Source organism: Mauremys mutica, chromosome 11, assembly GCF_020497125.1.
Source record: "Mauremys mutica isolate MM-2020 ecotype Southern chromosome 11, ASM2049712v1, whole genome shotgun sequence".
Classification (NCBI taxonomy): Eukaryota; Metazoa; Chordata; order Testudines; family Geoemydidae; genus Mauremys; species Mauremys mutica.
The window spans coordinates 33,579,223-33,597,845 of NC_059082.1; the positions used below are offsets into that span (position 1 = coordinate 33,579,223).

An 18,623-nucleotide genomic window follows, 5' to 3' on the forward strand; every position below is an offset into this window, starting at 1 on the left:
GGGCTGGGACACAGTGGAGTGGGTGGGCCTGCGTCCCCCCTGCCACCCTCTACTCACGGGTGGCAGTCTCCCCCTCACCCCACCACTCCGGCGTAGAAGCCGGGACTTACCTGTTTGCTGCTCAGCCCTGCCTAAGGGTCTGAGCCCTGTATCTGTTGCTGCCCAGCCCTGAGCTAGGGCTTGGGCTTTACAAACTGAACTGCTGTGTGTGTTTGCTCAGCCCCTGCCTGGGGGTCTGAGCCCCGGAACTACTGGTTGGTTGCTCAGCCCCTGCCTGAGGGCCTGAGCCCCGGAACTACTGGTTGGTTGCTCAGCCCCTGTCTGAGGGCCTGAGCCCAGGACTACTGTCTGTTGCCCCGCCCTGACCTAGGGCTCAGGCTTAACGTACTGTTTGTCTGCTCAGCCCCTGCCTGAAGGTCTGAGCCCAGGGCTACTGCCTGTTGCCCCGCCCCGATCTAGGGCGTGGACTTTAAGACTGAACTGCTACTCAGCCTCCTGTAGTGAGGCGGCCTGGGTCCCAGGCGCCCCAAAGGCGAAGAGCGACCCCTCACCTGACAAGGGGACCCGTACACGGACCCTTACACCACCACAGAGCATACAGCACTAGTGATAGGAAACACCCCAATGTAGATATTTGAAATGGATATGAAAGCAAGATTCATGGCAAGAAATAAGTTTGAAAACACTTTTAGCAATCAAAGCTACTAGTGAGAACATTTTACCAGTGTACAGTATAGCAGTCGCAGACTTTCCATATCCAAAAAGAACATACTTTTGGATACTTACCTCACTGTGGAGGTATTGTCTGATTGCTTTTTATTTATTTATTTTTTAAAAGGCATTCTTTAAGGTAAATCAGAATCACTGGTTGATGTAATTTCCCTATATGGAAGCATTACAGGGGTTTACATCTCATTTAAGCTACTGCCAACAGCCAGGATTAGACAGAATGACAAGATGGGTTATTCAGCTACTCTGGTTTGGCAGTACTTAGTTATTCCTTGTTTTCTTAAAATCTCATGTGTGAAAAGGGTATCAAACACTAATTTTAGCTTGTGCTTATATCTAGAAAGAATTGTCCGTCTTGCGTCATTGGCATTTCTAACAATCTGTGGGCAGTGTTAAGCCAACCTAGGGCAATTTGAATGACACATCAAATCTGACTTGTTACTTTGCTCTTAAGTTATCCTGTGTTTGTCATGAAATCTCAATATGGTTTAAAGTCACTTGATCCCTACATAACTATTACGTATTCTACCAATTGACACAAGCCACTTTGCACCTTTAAGAAAAACACATACATACTAAGGATTTTTTTTAAATGGAGATGGACACTAAATTCATGCTCACTCTCTAAGAAGTGCAGTAAAACATCTCACAAACTGATGCAAATACAGTATCAAGCATTCTTTATTGATTTTAAGCTGACATGCTCTTACCACAAAAGAATACAGTTTAAATGGGGAAAGACAAAATTTCCAATGCCAGCCAAATGACGAGAAGACGTACTTAATTTGTGCAATTTTGAAAAAAGTTCTGTTTACATATAAATCAAGACATTACTATAAAATTATTCTTCTGAAGATACAGATTTAAGAATGCACAGTTTACATGGCTTACCATGTAAAGAAATAACTGAAATGTCAATTCTGTTAGTATTCCATGGCAATTTAGAAAGAGAAGCAGTCCTTTTAAAAACAAAAGCCAACCAATTTTTTTTCTTGCTCAGGTGAACTAGGTAATTGTTATGCATAATATCTTTTCAGACTTTAAAATGCTAGTTCATGGTCTAATAACAGGATAAAACCTATTTAAGAGCAATGTACTAGACTTAACAAGCATTATACCAAGATACTTTATTTTCTAGATTAACCCTGTCACTGCATGGAACTAACTTTTTTTAACTGAATGTTATTCATTTCCTTGTGACTTGATGCCACTCACAGCTCTCTAATAGTTTGCTGTCTAATAGGTATTTGTTCACATACCATATCCCCTATGCATAGAGAATGCTTTCTAGTTTTCCTGTGGAAAAATGTTTGTTTTTATATACCCATCTAGCAATTTTAACCCCATGTCTCACAGCAGTGGCATAAAAAAAAAAAGCTTAAATATACTAAATGTATTCCTACAGCAGTCTCCATTTGTAAGTGCACTGGCACTTGCCTTTCATCTCTATAGCTGATATAGCAGTGGTGATTACTCAGTTTATAATTAACAAAACAGTGTGCAGCAAGTCTTAAGTTCCGATTCTTGTGTGGAATGGCATCACCCATTCAAAATACAGTAATAAAAAGCTATAAAAATAGAGCTCAATTACCCTAGACTTCTAGGAAAAATCTGCACATTATTAAGACGTTTTATTGGGGAAAAAAAAACCCACCAGGTAACTGCTAGTGTTTCTTACAAAGTTGAACAATTAACTTGTTAGATTAACCGACATTTTTGAACAGATAAGGCTTCCAGGAGCATATAACATGAGTCATGTTGGCAAAGGGAGCATTCAATGCTGCTTTCTTCTAAATGAGCAACCTGTAAACAAATCACATAAAAGGATATCAAACTGGGATAGTCCTTAAGTTGTTATAGGAGCCAACCCTGAGAACATCCTATTGCCCTTGACATTTCTGTAGCTGCGTTTACATAAATAATGGGTTTAATTTACTTTCTCTCTACAGGACAGTCAAGTGAAAAATTAGCATTTCAGATCAGGCCTAATCTGATTATAAAAATGTAGCTATGTCATTATATAATCTCAATGTGCAGTGAGAGGGGCTTTATGCCTATGCCATTGAAAGCTTAACTTTGCATCTTTTTAAAGGCAGATCTCCTGCTCTCTCCTCCAATGGCTAACACCCTAAATTGCAGTGACTTCTCTGGCAAAGGTGGGTTGTTCTGTAGCTTGGTCAGCCAGCAGCCTTATTCTAGGCACCCTGCACTCTTGTAAACTCTTCTGTGAATGTACATAGATGCATCACTACTATTTAATACCTATATATCCACAGTTGTTGGCCTGTTTTACCACTGAAAAGTATAGCCCAGAAATCAACTTTGAATGCATACTTTTCCAAAAAGATTAAATATAACCTCATGGGGTTTTTTTATACCACTTTTCATATCTTAAGCATTTTGCTACACTTAAATAGTAACAAGTTAAACACTGGTTCTACCCCAGTTATCTATGCAAACAGAGCAGCCATTATTTACTCAACTATAGTTTGACAAAAACAAATTTTAATCACAGGGAATGTTAAGTAAGGAATCTTGCTGATACTAGGGGGAGAGGGCAAGCTGAGACTGTTTTAATCTGACAGCAGTACCCCACAACATAACAGTGAACGTGTGACCCAGGGATTTAAACCTCATAACCTTCAGGTTCAGAAGTAAATGAACCATACTATAAGCATTGGCCATATGCTTTCCATTACTGTTAATCTGAAAGGAATTACAACTCAGAGTATAGGGAATCATTAAAGCCTATTCAGGGTGTTTAATTTATAAAGTATTTGATGAATACTGGTTTAGTTACACCGCCCTTATATAATACAAAAAAGATGAGCTGCATATACAGTTGCAATCCAGCTCCCAATTTACCAGAAATCAACACTTCTCAAACACACACTCATTTCAGAGGGATTTGAAGAACGTTGTTAATTTTCAGTCTTTGGTTTTTAAGCCACAGAGAAAATTAAAGCTTTAGCACTTTGCAAGTATATTAATGCACAGCCTTCAAAAGGAATAAAACTGGCTTAATTATTAAACATACGCCCTTACCTTCTGTAAGCCTGGCCTTTCCTCCAGTAGGCTGGCACAACACAGTTGAGCACCCAACACACAGAACCACTGTCTGAGCATGGCTGAACACCGTGGTGATCTTGTAGCATCCTAAAAGGGAATATTAGTAGACTTCATTAAAGTGGCCCAGGTTAAATGTTTAAAGAGACATAGCAAAGTCTGCATTTATTTGATTTACAACCTTCCTCCAACAAAAAGTTGGCAACTGCAAGATACTAGACAATTAAATTTAAAAGCGCCTGATATTAGCAGTTGGACATTGCCTACAACAGGGGTAGGCAACCTATGGCATGCATGCCGAAGGCGGCACGTGAGCTGATTTTCAGTGGCATTCACACTGCCCGGGCCTGGCCACCGGTCTGGAGGGCTCTGCATTTTAATTTAATTTTAAATGAACCTTATTAAAAAATTTTAAAACCTTATTTACTTTACATACAACAATAGTTTAGTTATATATTATAGACTTATAGAAAAAGACCTTCTAAAAATGTTACAATGTATTACCGGCACGCAAAACCTTAAATTACAGTGAATAAATGAAGACTCGGCACACCACTTCTGAAAGGTTGCCAACCCCTGGCCTACAACAATACAAGTTACTCTAGGATGACACATAATTGTGTTACTGAATCAAGCCTCCGAAGCCTTATCTACAGTATCTAGTTAATCTCTCACTATTATGACTCCATCTGGGCAGAATTAGATATGACTGATTAAAATGCCAAGAACTAGCTTACATTCATACTCCCATTATTAGCACCCCGAGTGAATTTGGAATAATGGAAGATTAACAAAAGTACAGCTAAGAGTTTTTCCTATTTTGAGTCATCTGAACAAAAGGCTTAGCCTTTCGTTGCCAAAACCCCATCCATTTCACTCAAACTTTTAATATACATTTGGAAGAAAAATTAAGAGCCTGAAGCATAAGAGAGCTCCCAAGTCAGTCTTCTGGTAAAAACAAGTGAAATCTTGATATTTCTAATATAAGAAGCAAACAGAAGTGTTCTGAAGAAAAAAATCAAACCCTCTATTGGAGCACAGAAAGTACACCCATATTCCCTTTTATAGCAGGTTTACATCACAATTAGGAATGACATTTCATTGACCTTTTGTTATCACTCTTCACTAAATATAAGTTTCATTACTGTTATGCATAATGAAAGGGTAAAGCGCTTAAATATTTACCTGGACACTTTACATCCATAAAGTAGGAATTTGGACTCTGCACCAGACGTTTCTTTTTGTGCTTTCTCTTCTCCTCCTCTAGAGATGGATGTGCTATGTCTCTATCCAACTAGATTTAATAGCAAAAAAAAAAGGGTAAGTCATGGTATTGGATGGTAAATACTGCTCAATCCAGTTACATCAGTTGGATAGGAGACTTCCTGTTGATGTTATGCTGCTGTTTTGTTCCTAGTTAGTATATGCATATTAATGCGCAAATTCCAGTGCATTAAACCAAACCACAACATATGCAAGCATTTGTGTGTTAGAAGCAGCTGCAATACCATCATTACCTTTGGAGATGCTTCTTATTGTAATGTAATAGAACATGTACTATACTAGGACACACACTATTACATCATTCTTACCAATGCAATGTCTCACAATATTGAGCTAGCTGCATGAATGAATTAATCACTCTTGACTAAAAAAAAAATCAGATGTGAGCAGTGGAATAAAGAAAACTGGCAATGATTTCTGGATAGTTTGTTTCAGAAAGGAATTTCCCATTCTACAGTCTCTGTTGGTGTCTAAAATCAGTGTGAAGGCATCAGGCTGCCATCACTGGAAAGGCTAAGCGGGTTGCTAAAAGCAGCATTTCTACACAAACAAAACAGGAATGCATGGAAGAAACAAAGCCCCTAAAAACATGCATAATGGAACCGATGATTAAAGAAAACTCCTAAAACCTAGACCACTGAGCTAGCTCAAGGTAGCTGGAGTGCAGCCAATAGGCCAAGCCCAGTACCATGTGATTGATTGTTCCTTGAACTGCTTTTCAAAAGACAGCCCCACAGCTGCCACCTGGTAATCTGATAGTTCAGAACAGATTAAACCAATTAAGAACCCAACCCTCCCAAAGTGCAAACAAGTGTCCTCCATGTTACCAGAGCAGAAATGAAAAGGGAGCTCAATCCTCCTGTCCTTGACTTGAATGACTAAACTTTGTCTTCACTAGAGGAGGATGAGATGCAACACCCCCTACCTGGACTCCCTCCTGGCAGAGACAGTCCACACTCAAGATACAGGAAGAGGACGAGGGCAGGAAAAGGGATTTGGACAGGTCCCACTACAGGGCAGAAGGGGGCAGGCTCAGCAGTCAGGCCCCTGGGTTAACAGACCCCAACACAGGGCAGGCCGGGAGATTGGAGCAGCCAGGCCCGTGGCGCTCGGCTGCTATATTCTGAGAATCCAACGTGAGACGCCTGTAACGGGCGTCCCGGCACGTGCGGAAGGCGCTCGGCGCCCCCAGGCTCCCGTGAGCACGCGGGCGCCCTGCTAACGTCGCCGCCTCCCTCCCTCCCAAATTCCACGGGTGTCAGTTACTCCGTCCCGCAGTGCCGTTCGTGTCACGTGGCCGCGCCCCCTCCCCAGTGTCCCTCCCGCCCAGCGCAGTGGCAGGAGAATTCCCCGCGGCCCCCCGCGTCACACCTATCCAGGTCACGAGGGGAGGGTTGCCCGTGAGCGGCCCGCCCTGCGGGCCCCTGGAGCTGGGTCCCATACACAGGGCTGTGGGAGGCGGGCACATTTCCCCTGGCCGCAGTCTGAGGCCCCTCACCCCACCCTTCAGGGGGCTGCCAAGCTGATTCGCTCCGGGTCCCAACGTTGTAAACAAAACAACTCACAGGCATGTTGTCTCCCCAACCGGAAGTACCCTTCGACTGACTGAGCAGCGAACGGGGCGGGCCTGTCGGGCCACGGCAGCGAATCGGGGCTCATAGTCCGACTTCCGCTTCCGGGAGGCGGCGCGCAAGAAGCGTGGTGGTCTGTACTCTATGGTTCACGTGGAGCTTTTCTCCCGCCTACGGCGGGGCTCGGTGATTCTCTGCCTTGGAGAGTGGCGGGAACCCGAGCGCTTTTCTCCCCGCTTCCTCCGCGTGAGTCCTGCCGCCTCCCCGGGACTTGCGCTGCGATATGGAGCCCGGGCGCCAGGCCCGAGTCCCGCTTGCAGCTGCCCACAGACAGGACGGAGCGGTGGGCACAACCCCAGGCCCCGCGGCCTGATCCCAGCCGCCCCACGCCAGTGGATGGATGGCCAGCCACTGGGCACCCCTTCCTTAGAGGGCGGGCGGGCCCCAAGGCCTGGCTGCCCTGCGGAGATCACAGGGCCCAGCACCCAACCCTGAGGTTAGCCCTTCAGCGGTGACCAACCCAGTCCCCCAGAGACAGCACCGAGCCTCAGGCCTGGCTCTCTGCAGTACAAAACACTGGCGCTACAAAACCTTTCTTCGACCAAGAAAACCTCCACCTCATTCTGCAGGAAGTGTCCCAGGAGGACCCTGTAGTGCAGTGGTTCTCAACCTTGCCAGACTGCTGTATCCCTTTCAGGAGTCTGTTTTGTTTTGCATACCCCAAGTTTCACCTCACTTAAAATGGCCTGCTTACAAAATCAGACATAAAAATACCGAAGTGTCACAGCACACTAGTAATGAAAAATTGCTCACTTTCTCATTTTTACCATATAGTTATAAAATCAATTGGAATATAAATATTGTACTTACATTTCAGTGTGATACTTGAGCCTGTGTTTCACTTGTGAGCCTTGTCTGAAGCCCGAGCCCTGCCCCCCGGGACTGAAGCATGTAATTTAGCTTTCTGGGCACCCTGTGGTGTGGGGCCCCAGGCAATTACCCTGCTTGCTACCCCCCTAATACTGGCCCTGCACTTGCAACCCCCTAAACCTGTCCAGGTTGAGAAACTGATCTAGAAGAGTTGAGTACCCCCTGGAAGGCCTCTCTGTACCCCCAGGGGTATGCATACCCCTGGTTGAGCAACACTGCAGTAGTGTTTCAGGCCATTATATAGGCTTTCCACTTTTAATGGTTTCTTCTCTAGAGCACACAAATTGAGTTATGACACAATAACATTAAGATGACAGTGTTTCTCAATGATCTGATATGTTGATGGTAGGGGCATTTTAAACATTTTATTGTATAATTTTTAGATTAAAGTACTTATAATACAAATTGCATTATAAATGCTTTAATCTGAAAAGACTCAGCTAACACTTTGCTCTGTTTACTGTCCTACAAGTTATCAGTATGGAGCAGCTGACTCCAATTCTTGCTTTGTAACTCCTCTCTCTTCCAGTCTTTTGCCTTCAAATGTATCCTATTTACCTGTAGGTTGAAAATAAAAATGTAACAACCAGATGGTTCAGTTTCGGGAGGAGGATTATAAAATCCTTCGACCAAGACAATACCTTCATTATCCATAACACAACAAAGGAATGACAAAGAATTTGAAATATCCTCCTTTTCCCCTCCTACATTACCATTCCCTTCTTATAATTTTTCTCCTGCTAGGACAGTCTAATGCTATATGAAGATTTTTGAGTTAGCGTTTACCTTAAAAATACAGGTTTTTAGGGAAGGAGAGGCTCAGCGGCATGGTCCAAAAGCAGGATGTCCACACCACAGTTGACCTGGTTCTCTATTTTGAGTTTATTTGGAGCTTCATTTTGTAGTGTTCACTGCTTACTGTGTGAAAGTGTGAGTGCCTGCCACTGTCGGCTCAGTGCTCAGAATGTCTCCGTAGATCCTTCTATGCACCCCCTTAAAAACATGCATCCAACGTAGTGGGTATTCACCCACAAAAGCTCATGCTGTTAGTCTATAAGGTGCCACAGGACTCTTTGCTGCTTTTACAGATCCAGACTAACACGGCTACCCCTCTGATACTTAAAAGCAAAGACTACAGCTACAATTCAAACGTTAAAAAAATAAAATACAAGTTTATTTTGTTACAGAATAGGAACAGGAAATTAAAGATGTTGAACAGCAACTGTGTAAAGAGATAACTTGAAAGATTCCTGAAGACGGACTGGAAACATAAAGGCCCAGTATAATAGTAGGTATGTTTAGGAAAAGATGACTGAAAACTTTTTGTTGTCTAACAGCTGAAGCTGAGCTTCTCTAAACACATGCATCATAGTGTCCTTTTTCTGGACTATCCCTTTTTGCATAGAATCCTTTTCCACTGCCTTCTGGAGCTGGGATATTTTTCTGGTGTTTGCTCCCTGGTGTTGTCAGTGTAGTTAGGGTGACGTAGTGTCCGTGTAGACCAGGCGTAGGCAACCTATGGCGCGCATGCCGAAGGCAGCACCAGGGCCGCCCGGGGGGGGGGGGGCAAGTGGGGCAATTTGCCCTGGGCTCTGCACGGGCCCCCAAGAGAACAGCTGAGGCTCCCGCCTCCGCCCCTCTCCTGGAGCCTTAGCGCATCAAGCGGCGTCCTCAGCGCCGCTGCGTGACTCCGCCGGGGCCCCTGAGCCCCGCCCCGCTCAGAGCCGCGTGGTCAGGGGGCGGGGCTGCGAGCTCCAGGCTGAGATCAGCTCCCTCCACTTGGCGTGGAGCTCGCAGCCCCGCCCCCTCACCACGCGGCTCTGAGCGGGGCGGGGCTCAGGCCTGGCCGGAGACACGCTGTAGCTGTTCAGCGACGCGCTGAGGCTCCGGGTGAGGAGGGAGCCGGGGGTAAGAGGCTGGGGCCACGGGGGTTGGCTAAGGGGCACGGAGTCCTGGGGACAGTCAGGGCACAGGAAGGGGGCGGAGGTTGGGGGGGCGGTCAGGCGGCAGGGAATGGGGGGGTTGGATTGTGGGCGTTCTGGGGTGGGTGGATAGGGGTTGGGGCAGACAGGGAGCAGGGGTGGGGTCCTAGGGTGGTGTGGGGGGTCTCTGGGAGATGGTCAGGGGACAAGGAGCAGGATGGGTCAGGGATTCTAAGGGGGGCAGTTGGGGGCAGGAAGTGGGTGGGGATCGGATAGGGGGCAGGGCCATGCTGTTTGGGAGGCACAGCCTTCCCTACCCTAAAGCTCATTCAGCAGTTTGAGGCTTGCAGAAGAGCCAAGCTGTTAGCTTTTCCATTAGGGCTACCATCCCTTTCACTTCTCAAATGCCAAATTCTAGTCTATATGTAATTTCAGTGCCATAAGGAGATTCATGGCAGGGGAGGGTAGCTTCATTTAAAATTAGCCACTGGGGGGAGGGATCACATGAGAAGAGCAATATCCTTCCCAACCCTACCAAGGGAGACCCCCCCCCCTTCATTCCCTGAGGCTTCAGAGGGGTTAATTCAGTGGTTCTCAAACTTTTGTCCTGGTGACCCTTTCACATAGCAAACCTCTGAGTGCGACCTGCCCCCCCTTATAAATTGAAAACATTTTTTAATATATTTATCACTATTATAAATGCTGGAGGCAAAGCGGGGTTTGAGGTGGAGGCTGACAGCTCACGACCCCCAGTAATAACCTCGTGACCCCCTGAGGGGTCCTGACCTCCAGTTTGAGAACCCCTGGATTAATTTAATTTTAGCACCCTGTGTCCATTCACATGCATGTGCTATTTTGAGCATTTCAGTTTTGACAACATAGGCTCATCCCAGATTCTGGAACAAGCTCAAATGCTCAGTTCGTGGAGTATGTACATAAGCTATACTAAAGACAAACCCACAGTAACCATCTCCAGTTTGTGAGGGACCACATGGAGCCAGTCTCTAGGAAACAGATAAATACATGGAGATTAAGTCCATTAATAGCTATTAGCCAGGATGGGTAAGGAATGGTGTCCCTAGCCTCTGTTTCTCAGAGAGTGGAGATGGATGGCAGGAGCAAGATCACTTGATCATTACCTGATAGGTTCACTCCCTCTGGGGCACTTGGCATTGGCCATTGTCAGTAGACAGGATACTGGGCAGGATGGCCTTTGGTTTGACCCAGTATGGCTGTTTTTATGTTCTAACCTAAATGAACCCAAAGTTATGGAGACAGATATGAGTCAAGGAAGCCAGCAGAGTATCAGAAACCTGGAAAAATCTCTGCCTGGATGGGCTCAGGTGTTTGGTTACAAGCTGAGGTGGTTCAAAAGTTTTGGATTTTTTTTTAAGCAGAATTTTTTTATTGTTGCTTTAAACAATCAAACACAGCAAGCAGCAAATATTTGGCCACACACTTCTGAAACCTCAAACCATGTTCAGGTTTTGGCAGACTAATTTCAGCTTTTCAATCAAAAAAACCACAACAAATTTTGAAGGAAAGCAGACATTGGCTGTGATTTTTTTCTGCTTTTAAAAAACCCCTAGTTTTCGATCCAGAAAAAGTTTTGATGGAAAATATTTGTCCAACCCTTTTAATGAGCTTTAGTGCCTTTTAGTGCTAGCTGATGCTGAGAACCAGTGATACCTTGTAAAGAAGTTTTCTTAAAACTGGGTTTGTGCCGAAATGCGGAAGGTTTATTTTTCCCAGGGGCGCCCGTGGGGGGAGCAAGTGGGGCAATTTGCCGTGGGCCCTGCAAGGGCCCCCAGGAGAATATAGCATTGCAATTTTTTTATAGAAGGGGCCCCCAAAATTTATTTGCCCCAGGCCCCCAGAATTCTCTGGGCGGCCCTGGGCAGCACGCGAGCTGATTTTCAGTGGCACTCACACTGCCCGGGTCCTGGCCACCAGTCCAGGGGACTCTGCATTTTAATTTAATTTTAAATGAAGCTTCTTAAACATTTTAAAAATCTTATTTACTTTACATACAACAATAGTTTAGTTATATATTATAGACTTACAGAAAGAGACCTTCTAAAAATGCTAAAATGTATTACTGGCACGTGAGACCTTAAATTAGAGTGAATAAATTAAGACTCAGCACTCCACTTCTGAAAGGTTGCCGACCCCTGGTGTAGACACTGCCTTACTTACACTGGCTGTTGGCTGTCATTCTTGTCAGTTTCAGGGCTACCTCTGGCTAAGAGCTGCATGGGGCTCCTAGCTGGAGCTGTGAAATTGACTAGAATATCAGTTTCACAGCTGGAAGGCTCCTGGTGTGAAATTGAGTGGTGTTCACAGCAAACTCTCCTGGTGAGGACATGCACGACCAGCAGAAGGAGGGTAGTGTGGGCACCAGCAGATGATTAAATTACTGCTGTGGCTGTAGCAGATTGGCCTAAATTAAGTCAACCTAATATTGTACTGTAGACAAATCCCTCGAAAGAAATGCGTATTGACTGATAATTAAAATAACTTCACAATAATAATTTAATTTCTAATAGCTTGTTTAGAAGAGGGAAATGTATAGGTGTAACTAGATTGATGTTACAGGCAGATTTCCACACTGTAGATCTAAGTTCAATTAATACTTAAGTTCTTCTTCGAGTGATTGCTCATGTCCATTCCACAACATGTGTGCCTGCTCACCATGTGCACCGGTGCCGGAAGCTTTTCCTCTAGCAGTACCCGTAGGGAAGCACCCCTAGCGACCCCTGGAGTAGCGCCACCATGGCGTGGTGTAAGGGATGCTGCGCGCTTCCCCCACCTTCAGTTCCTTCTTGCTACCAGTGACGGTGCTTCAGAATTGCTGTGCTCGAGCTCTTCTCTGTGGCTTTCCCTGGTTGGACTGTCATTTAGTTCTGTAGATAGTTAGTACCTATAGTTTTAAAAAAAAGAAGTATAGATAGTAAAGTAGAAGAACCGCGCCCGGGTCAGGGCATGCCCTGTGCCCCAGGCTTTAAGTCGTGCGATACTTGTAAACGGCCTATGCCCATAAGCAACCCTCACACTAGCTGCTTACACTGTCTTGGGGAAACCCACATCAGTGCTGATAATTTAAGCCTCGGACCAAGAAGGAGCAGGATATACAGCTCCGAGCTATATTGATGGAGTTAGCCCTCACTCCGACACCGCAACGCCGCTCAGAGTTGGCACCGAGCACTGTAGCATCGATGCGCAGCAGCCATGTGGTACCTTCCACCCGGCAGCACTGCTCCCCATCCACGGGACACTAAGAAGATCCTCTTCGTCAAGGCACCAGGGCTGGGCTGAGGGTGAGACTAGACCCACACCAGGCAGCTCTCGATCCCCCTCAGCCTCGCGGCCTCTGACTCAGGCAGAGCGGAGTAGCCCAGCCCACTCTGAGCCAACCTCCCAGATGCCAGTGGCCACACATGGGTGTCCTCCACGCCGGTGGCCCTGCAGGCAGCTCGAGATGTAATGTCTCTCCCGGTACTGGCTGCACTGACCCCAGCAGCTCCCTGGTCCAGAGGCAAGCCCACCACCCGGGCGGTACCAGTCGCAGGAAGGTTCCCGAAGCCACTCTTCACCGAGTGACCACCTGCTCGCAGCCTGCACCCCTCTCCGTCAACCCCCACCCGATTGTTTGGCTGAGTGCTGAGCAACAGGGAATCGAGGCACCGCTCCGCATCTAGGGAGCGCAGGCCTCAAGGTCAGAGCATGCCCCGCTGGGACTGAGACCGACAGCACTGGAGGTCGCTAACTCCGAGAAGCCACCATAGCTCCTCGCGGTACTGATGTCAACACCGCTCATGCTCTTCGCCCTGGTCAAGGTCCCCAGCACGGCACCACTCCCGCAGCCCCAGGTGTAGATCGCCGGCAATGGGCCACCGCAGATCCGCCCGATGGAGCCATTCACGGAGCAGCCATTACAGATGGCACTCCCACTCCTCTACACTGGACTCCCGGTCTCGAGCCCAGCACCACTCATGACGCCGCTACTCGTCCCCATCCTGGGATAGCAGTTATTCGTATGCCAACCTAGCCTCCCCTTGGAGCCGGCAGTCAGCGGTCCACACGAGTCTGGCAGGGCAGCCTGCCCCGATGGTGCTGCAGCAAGTGCAATGGCACCAGGCTCCTTGGCCAGCGCCCTGGTACCAGTGGACCCCATAGGCCCCGACGTAGCCCCCACAGGTGGCTCGCTTGGTAGCCGGGGCTTCAGACAGACCATCAGCCTCCCTCTCTCAACCCCCCAGGCCCCTCCTCAAGACCCCCCAGGTAGGCGGAGCGCTCCTCCCTGGCCCTGCAGTCAAAAGGGGACCAAGCGCCAGGGACTGCGGCACCGGTGGGAACGCAAAGCACCACGCCTCCATCCTCATCATCCCCAGATGAGGCCATCACGGCACCTCCTCCTCCTCCTGTTCCCCAGGAGGACACAAAAGCCCATCAAGAGCTCCTAAAGAGGGTGGCCTCAAGCCTCAATCTACAGGCTGAAAAGGTGGAGGAGCCTTCGGACTCCCTCTTTGATGTTCTCTCAGCCACAGTGCCAGCCAGGGTGGCCCTCCCTCTCCATAGAGGGGTGGCAAAAATCTCCACTGCCCTGTGGCAAACCCCGTCTTCCTTGCCCCCCATCTCTAAAATGGCAGAGCATAAATATTTTGTGCCCGCTAAGGGGCACGAATATCTCTACACTCACCCAGCCACCAACTCCCCTGGTGGTTGAGGTGGTCAACCATAAAGAGCGCCAAGCCCAGCCTGCTCCCACCCCTAAGAATAAGGACTCAAGGAGGCTGGACTTGTTTGGTAGAAAGCTTTATTCCTCTTCAGGCTTCCAGCTGAGAGTGGCAAACCACCAAGCCCTGCTGGACAGGCATAATTTTAATCTATGGGTCTCAGTGCCAAAGTTTACGGACTCTCTCCATCAATGTGATAGGAAGGACTATAACACCCTTCAGGTGGTGGTGCCTGCGGAGTTCAGGTACAAAGGATTCTACTCCCACTATTTCCTTATCCTGAAGGCCAAAGGGGGCCTCAGGCCCATCCTGGACCTGCGAGGCCTAAACCAGTACATAGTAAAACTCAAGTGCCGCATGGTCTCCCTGGCCTCCATTATTCTCTCCCTGGATCCCAGAGACTGGTACGCCGCCCTCGATCTCCAGGACGTGTACTTCCACATTCACATATCTGAGGGCCACAGGCGTTTCCTCCACTTTGGGGTAGGACAGGAACACTATCAGTTCACCATCCTCTCATTTGGCCTCTTGACGGCACCCAGAGTCTTCACAAAGTGTATGTCTGTGATAGCAGCCTACCTCAGATGTCGCGGGGTCCAGATCTTCCCCTATCTCGACAACTGGCTGGTCAAAGGCAGCTCCAGCCAGGTCTCAGGTACAGGACGACGTAACACTCCTCCTGTCCAAATATACCACACTGGGGCTGCTGGTAAACAACATCAAATCCACGTTGGTACTGGTTCAACAAATAGAGTTAATTGGTGCAATTCTCAATGTGACATTGGCCAGAGCTTCCCTCCTGCTGGACAGGTTCGAAACCTTGAGGGATCTCATAAGGGCAATCACGAGGTTCCCTGTGACAACTGCCAGGGCATGCCTCCAACTCCTGGGTCACATGGCAATATGCACGTACGTATGCCATGCCAGGCTCAGAATGCGGCCCCTTCAGCTCTGGCTGACCTCGATGTTCTCCCAGTCCAGAGACATGTTGGACAAAGTCCTCACTGTCCCCGAATCCATACTAGCCTCCCTCCTTGGTGGACCTCCCTGGACAACATGCTCCAAGGGGTCCCATTCAGGAGCTGCTCCCCCACCATAGAATTGATGTCCGATGCGTCAGACTTGAGGTGGGGAGCCCAGCTGAGAGACCTCCATACCCAAGGCCAGTGGTCCACACAGGAACTAGACCTGCACATAAAAGTCAAAGAACTCCAAGCGGTCCGTCTGGCTTGTGTGGCCTTCCACTTGTGCCTATGGGCAGTGTGGTCAGAGTTCTCACAGACAACACGGCCTTGATGTTCTACATGAACAGGCAACGCAGGGCCTGCTCCACAGCCCTCTGCCAGGAAGCCCTCTGGCTGTGGAATTTCTGCCCACAATATCGCCCACATTATCAACTTGGAAGCCCACCACTTACTGGGCATCCAGAACTCTTGAGCGGATCGCCTGAGCCAGGACTTCTCCTCCCAGCACGAGTGGTCGCTCCACCTGGAGGTGGCTCATATGATCTTCCGAATGTGGGGCACTCCCCAAGTGAACCTCTTCACAATCAGGCAGAACCGCCGGTGCCCCCGGTTCTGCTCTAGGAGGGGCCTGGGCAAAGGCGCGATTTCCAACGCCTTCCTTCTGTCCTGGTTGGGTCAGCTGCTATATGCCTTTCCCCCAGTTCCGTTGATCAGCAGGGTCCCGGAAAAAATCAAGACGGACAAGGTTCGTGTCCTCATGATTGCCCAGGCATTGCCCAGACAACATTGGTACAGGACTCTTACAACCCTGTCCATTGCCCGCCCGTGGCCGCTGCCAGCCTGCCCAGACCTTCTCTCTCAGGACCAAGGTCGCCTCCTCCATCCCAACCTTGCAGCCCTCCACCTCACGGCGTGGCTGTTCAATGGTTAGATCGAGAGGAAAGGACCTGCTTGGAGGGTGTACGACGAGTCCTACTGGAAAGCAGGAGGCCCTCCACGCGTCAGGCTTACCTGGCAAAATGGTCAAGGTTCTCACGATGGGCCGCCAATCGCGGTGTCTCACCAGTGGCTGCCCCACTCCAGTTAATACTGGATTACCTCCTTCATCTCCGAGCCCAAGGCCTAGTGCACTCGTCCATCAAGGTGCATCTGGCAGCCATATCAGCCTTTCACCCGCCTGTGCAAGGCCACACAGTATTTTCTCACACCATGACCGGTCGATTCCTTAAGGGCTTGGATCGCCTCTTTCCTTACATTTGGCCCCGTTCCACAGGGGGCCCTGAACTTGGTTCTGGCCAGGCTGACAGGACCTCTGTTTGAGCCGCTTGCCACATGCTCATGGTCCCACCTTTCTTGTGGCAATCACATCTGCTAGGAGTGTCTCGGAGCTCCGGGATCGCTAGGGGTGCTCCCATATAGGTACTGCTAGGGGAAAAACTTCCGGCACTGGTGCACGTGCAAGCACGCACACCTACTGTGGAATGGACATAAGCAACACATCTTGAAGAACACCAGTTACGGAAAAGGTAACTGTCTTTTCACTTAAATGGCATGTTTGATCTGGAGATTCTGCTGGCCTGGGGTCTTATCTGTATTACAAGTTGAAGCAGTTTAAGAAAAATCTGTTTTTAGATTGATTTTAAGTGGACTCTTAAATGGATTTTAACTTGTTATATTGATTTAGCTTAAATTGACAAGGAAATTTTAAGCAGTTTTAAAATTATTTGAGTGTCCAGGCAAAGTTAGCATTGATTTAACTGAATTGATTTAGTAGCACACCAAAGATAGCACTGGTTTAACTAAACTGATTCAGTAGCACACACACACATGCAATTTGTAGCATTTATAAGATTCAAAGTAATGCTTTTCCTTCTTGGGGTATGGGCAGATTGAAACGTGTGCATATTTAATTAACTTTGCATTGCATTACTAAATGAGTCGATGTAACACCTTCTTAGATAGAGTTCTCTTAATAAGCATATGAAAAGAGTTCACACTTGCCCATCGTTTGTGTAATGAAGAGCACATCTCTGCTTAAAGACCAAAAAATTAAGAATACAGATAAATCCATTTGCAAGTAACAACAGGCCTTACAGAAGGCACTGTCACAAGGCCTAGAATGAATCCAGAAGCACCTAGATGCAATGCAGGACCTGCTTACTACAACTGAGAAAAAGATGGCAGATTATTTTGAAGTAATAGATGTAACAATTTCAGGTGATGGCTACCAACTTGTTTTAACTCATAATAGCATCTTCCCAAAACAGTCATTCTTAAGTGCAGAATACTACTATATTTAGTTAGTAGAGTCCAAAAGCTGGAGAACAAAGCTCATAATGATGTGCAGGTAGAAGGTGTTCGTGGAAGGTTGAAGCAGTTCTGGGACCTGTGGATTCCACAAGTGTTTAAAATAACAGCATCTAGAAGGGTTCCAGAGCTACTCGTTTATTTCAAACCATTCTGTTGGTGTTTAAATCTTATAGTCTTACAACAAAGAATTAAAAGCTCCCAGAATTTCTGACCCCTTGAGCAAAAGATCTTGATTTTCTGAGTTTTGCCACTACTGAACAAGTTCTGCATTCAGTGGGCCTAGTGGTTTTGTATCCAGTCAGGCTTTCCCTTGAACAAAGAGGAAAGAGATTTTTGAAAATTGGGAAGTGATGGTATTTGCCAACCAAGACAGTAGAAATGGGAATGAAAGTTGAATTAGATGCATTACTCTCATAAGGATTTCAGATAATTCGAGTATGTGCAGACCAGTTACAAACATTTTGTATTTTTCCTCTGTACCTAAAATCATTTATTTAGATTTTATATTTGTGACATTTTATATTATATTAGTGAGCATCAAAGGACTATTTTGCTATGCACATCTTTCATGCCTTTCATCCAAGGATCCCCACCCCAGTGCTTTACAAACCATCTGTACTTCATTAAATCTTACAACAGTTCTTTGAGGAAGGTAAGGGCTACATATGTATTACTTCATCCCTGATGAGTTGTTGCCATCTCTTGGGTGGGATTTAGCAGCTGTTTAACAGTACAAAAAGATAAGGGTTAACTTAAAACTATTTATAACCAGATGATATGACCAGGGGAATTTAGTTTAAAGTTGAAATTGACTAGGGTTAATATATGATTTGGGGTTTAAGAAAGACTGCATTACCATTTCTTCAACCTACAAATCAGCACTACAGACAATCTTTTCTATTTTGTTCCTGTGGAAGTGTAACTCTTTAGATGGCTCATAATATTAACTTTCTTCTACCTCCCACCATCCCTAAAAACAAAACAAAAAAACCCTGTAGGCTCCCATTAGTAGATAGAAATTTATCTGTCAAACACAAATAAAATTTTCTGTCATTACTCACATTTGTCTAGCATGTGACGCACAACATTTTTTAAAAAAATGTAATGCTA

At 46.9% G+C, this 18,623-nt stretch overlaps 1 protein-coding gene across 3 annotated transcripts; it reads right to left on the bottom strand.

The window, feature by feature from the left end:
* Positions 1 to 1,392: 1,392 nt before the first annotated feature.
* Positions 1,393 to 6,778, bottom strand: RPS27L (ribosomal protein S27 like). Of its 3 annotated transcripts, none has more exons than XM_044981115.1 (4): positions 6,645 to 6,778; positions 4,981 to 5,089; positions 3,775 to 3,885; positions 1,393 to 2,532 (listed from the first exon to the last, which is right to left on the bottom strand). In XM_044981115.1, exons 1-4 carry the CDS (start codon positions 6,648 to 6,650, stop codon positions 2,504 to 2,506), a joined length of 255 nt encoding a protein of 84 aa, XP_044837050.1. In that variant the 5' UTR covers positions 6,651 to 6,778; the 3' UTR covers positions 1,393 to 2,503. The 3 variants fall into 3 exon arrangements, with proteins under 3 accessions (XP_044837050.1, XP_044837052.1, XP_044837051.1); XM_044981117.1 differs by lacking the exon at positions 6,645 to 6,778 and adding an exon at positions 6,451 to 6,469; XM_044981116.1 differs by lacking the exon at positions 6,645 to 6,778 and adding an exon at positions 5,907 to 6,065.
* Positions 6,779 to 18,623: the final 11,845 nt, after the last annotated feature.

Coding starts and splice junctions, on each gene's coding strand:
- RPS27L (XM_044981115.1), bottom strand. Junction 3,886..4,980: donor TATGGATGTAAAGTGTCCAG/GTAAATATTTAA, acceptor ATTCCCTTTTAG/GATGCTACAAGATCACCACG. Junction 2,533..3,774: donor AAAGGCCAGGCTTACAGAAG/GTAAGGGCGTAT, acceptor ATTTGTTTACAG/GTTGCTCATTTAGAAGAAAG.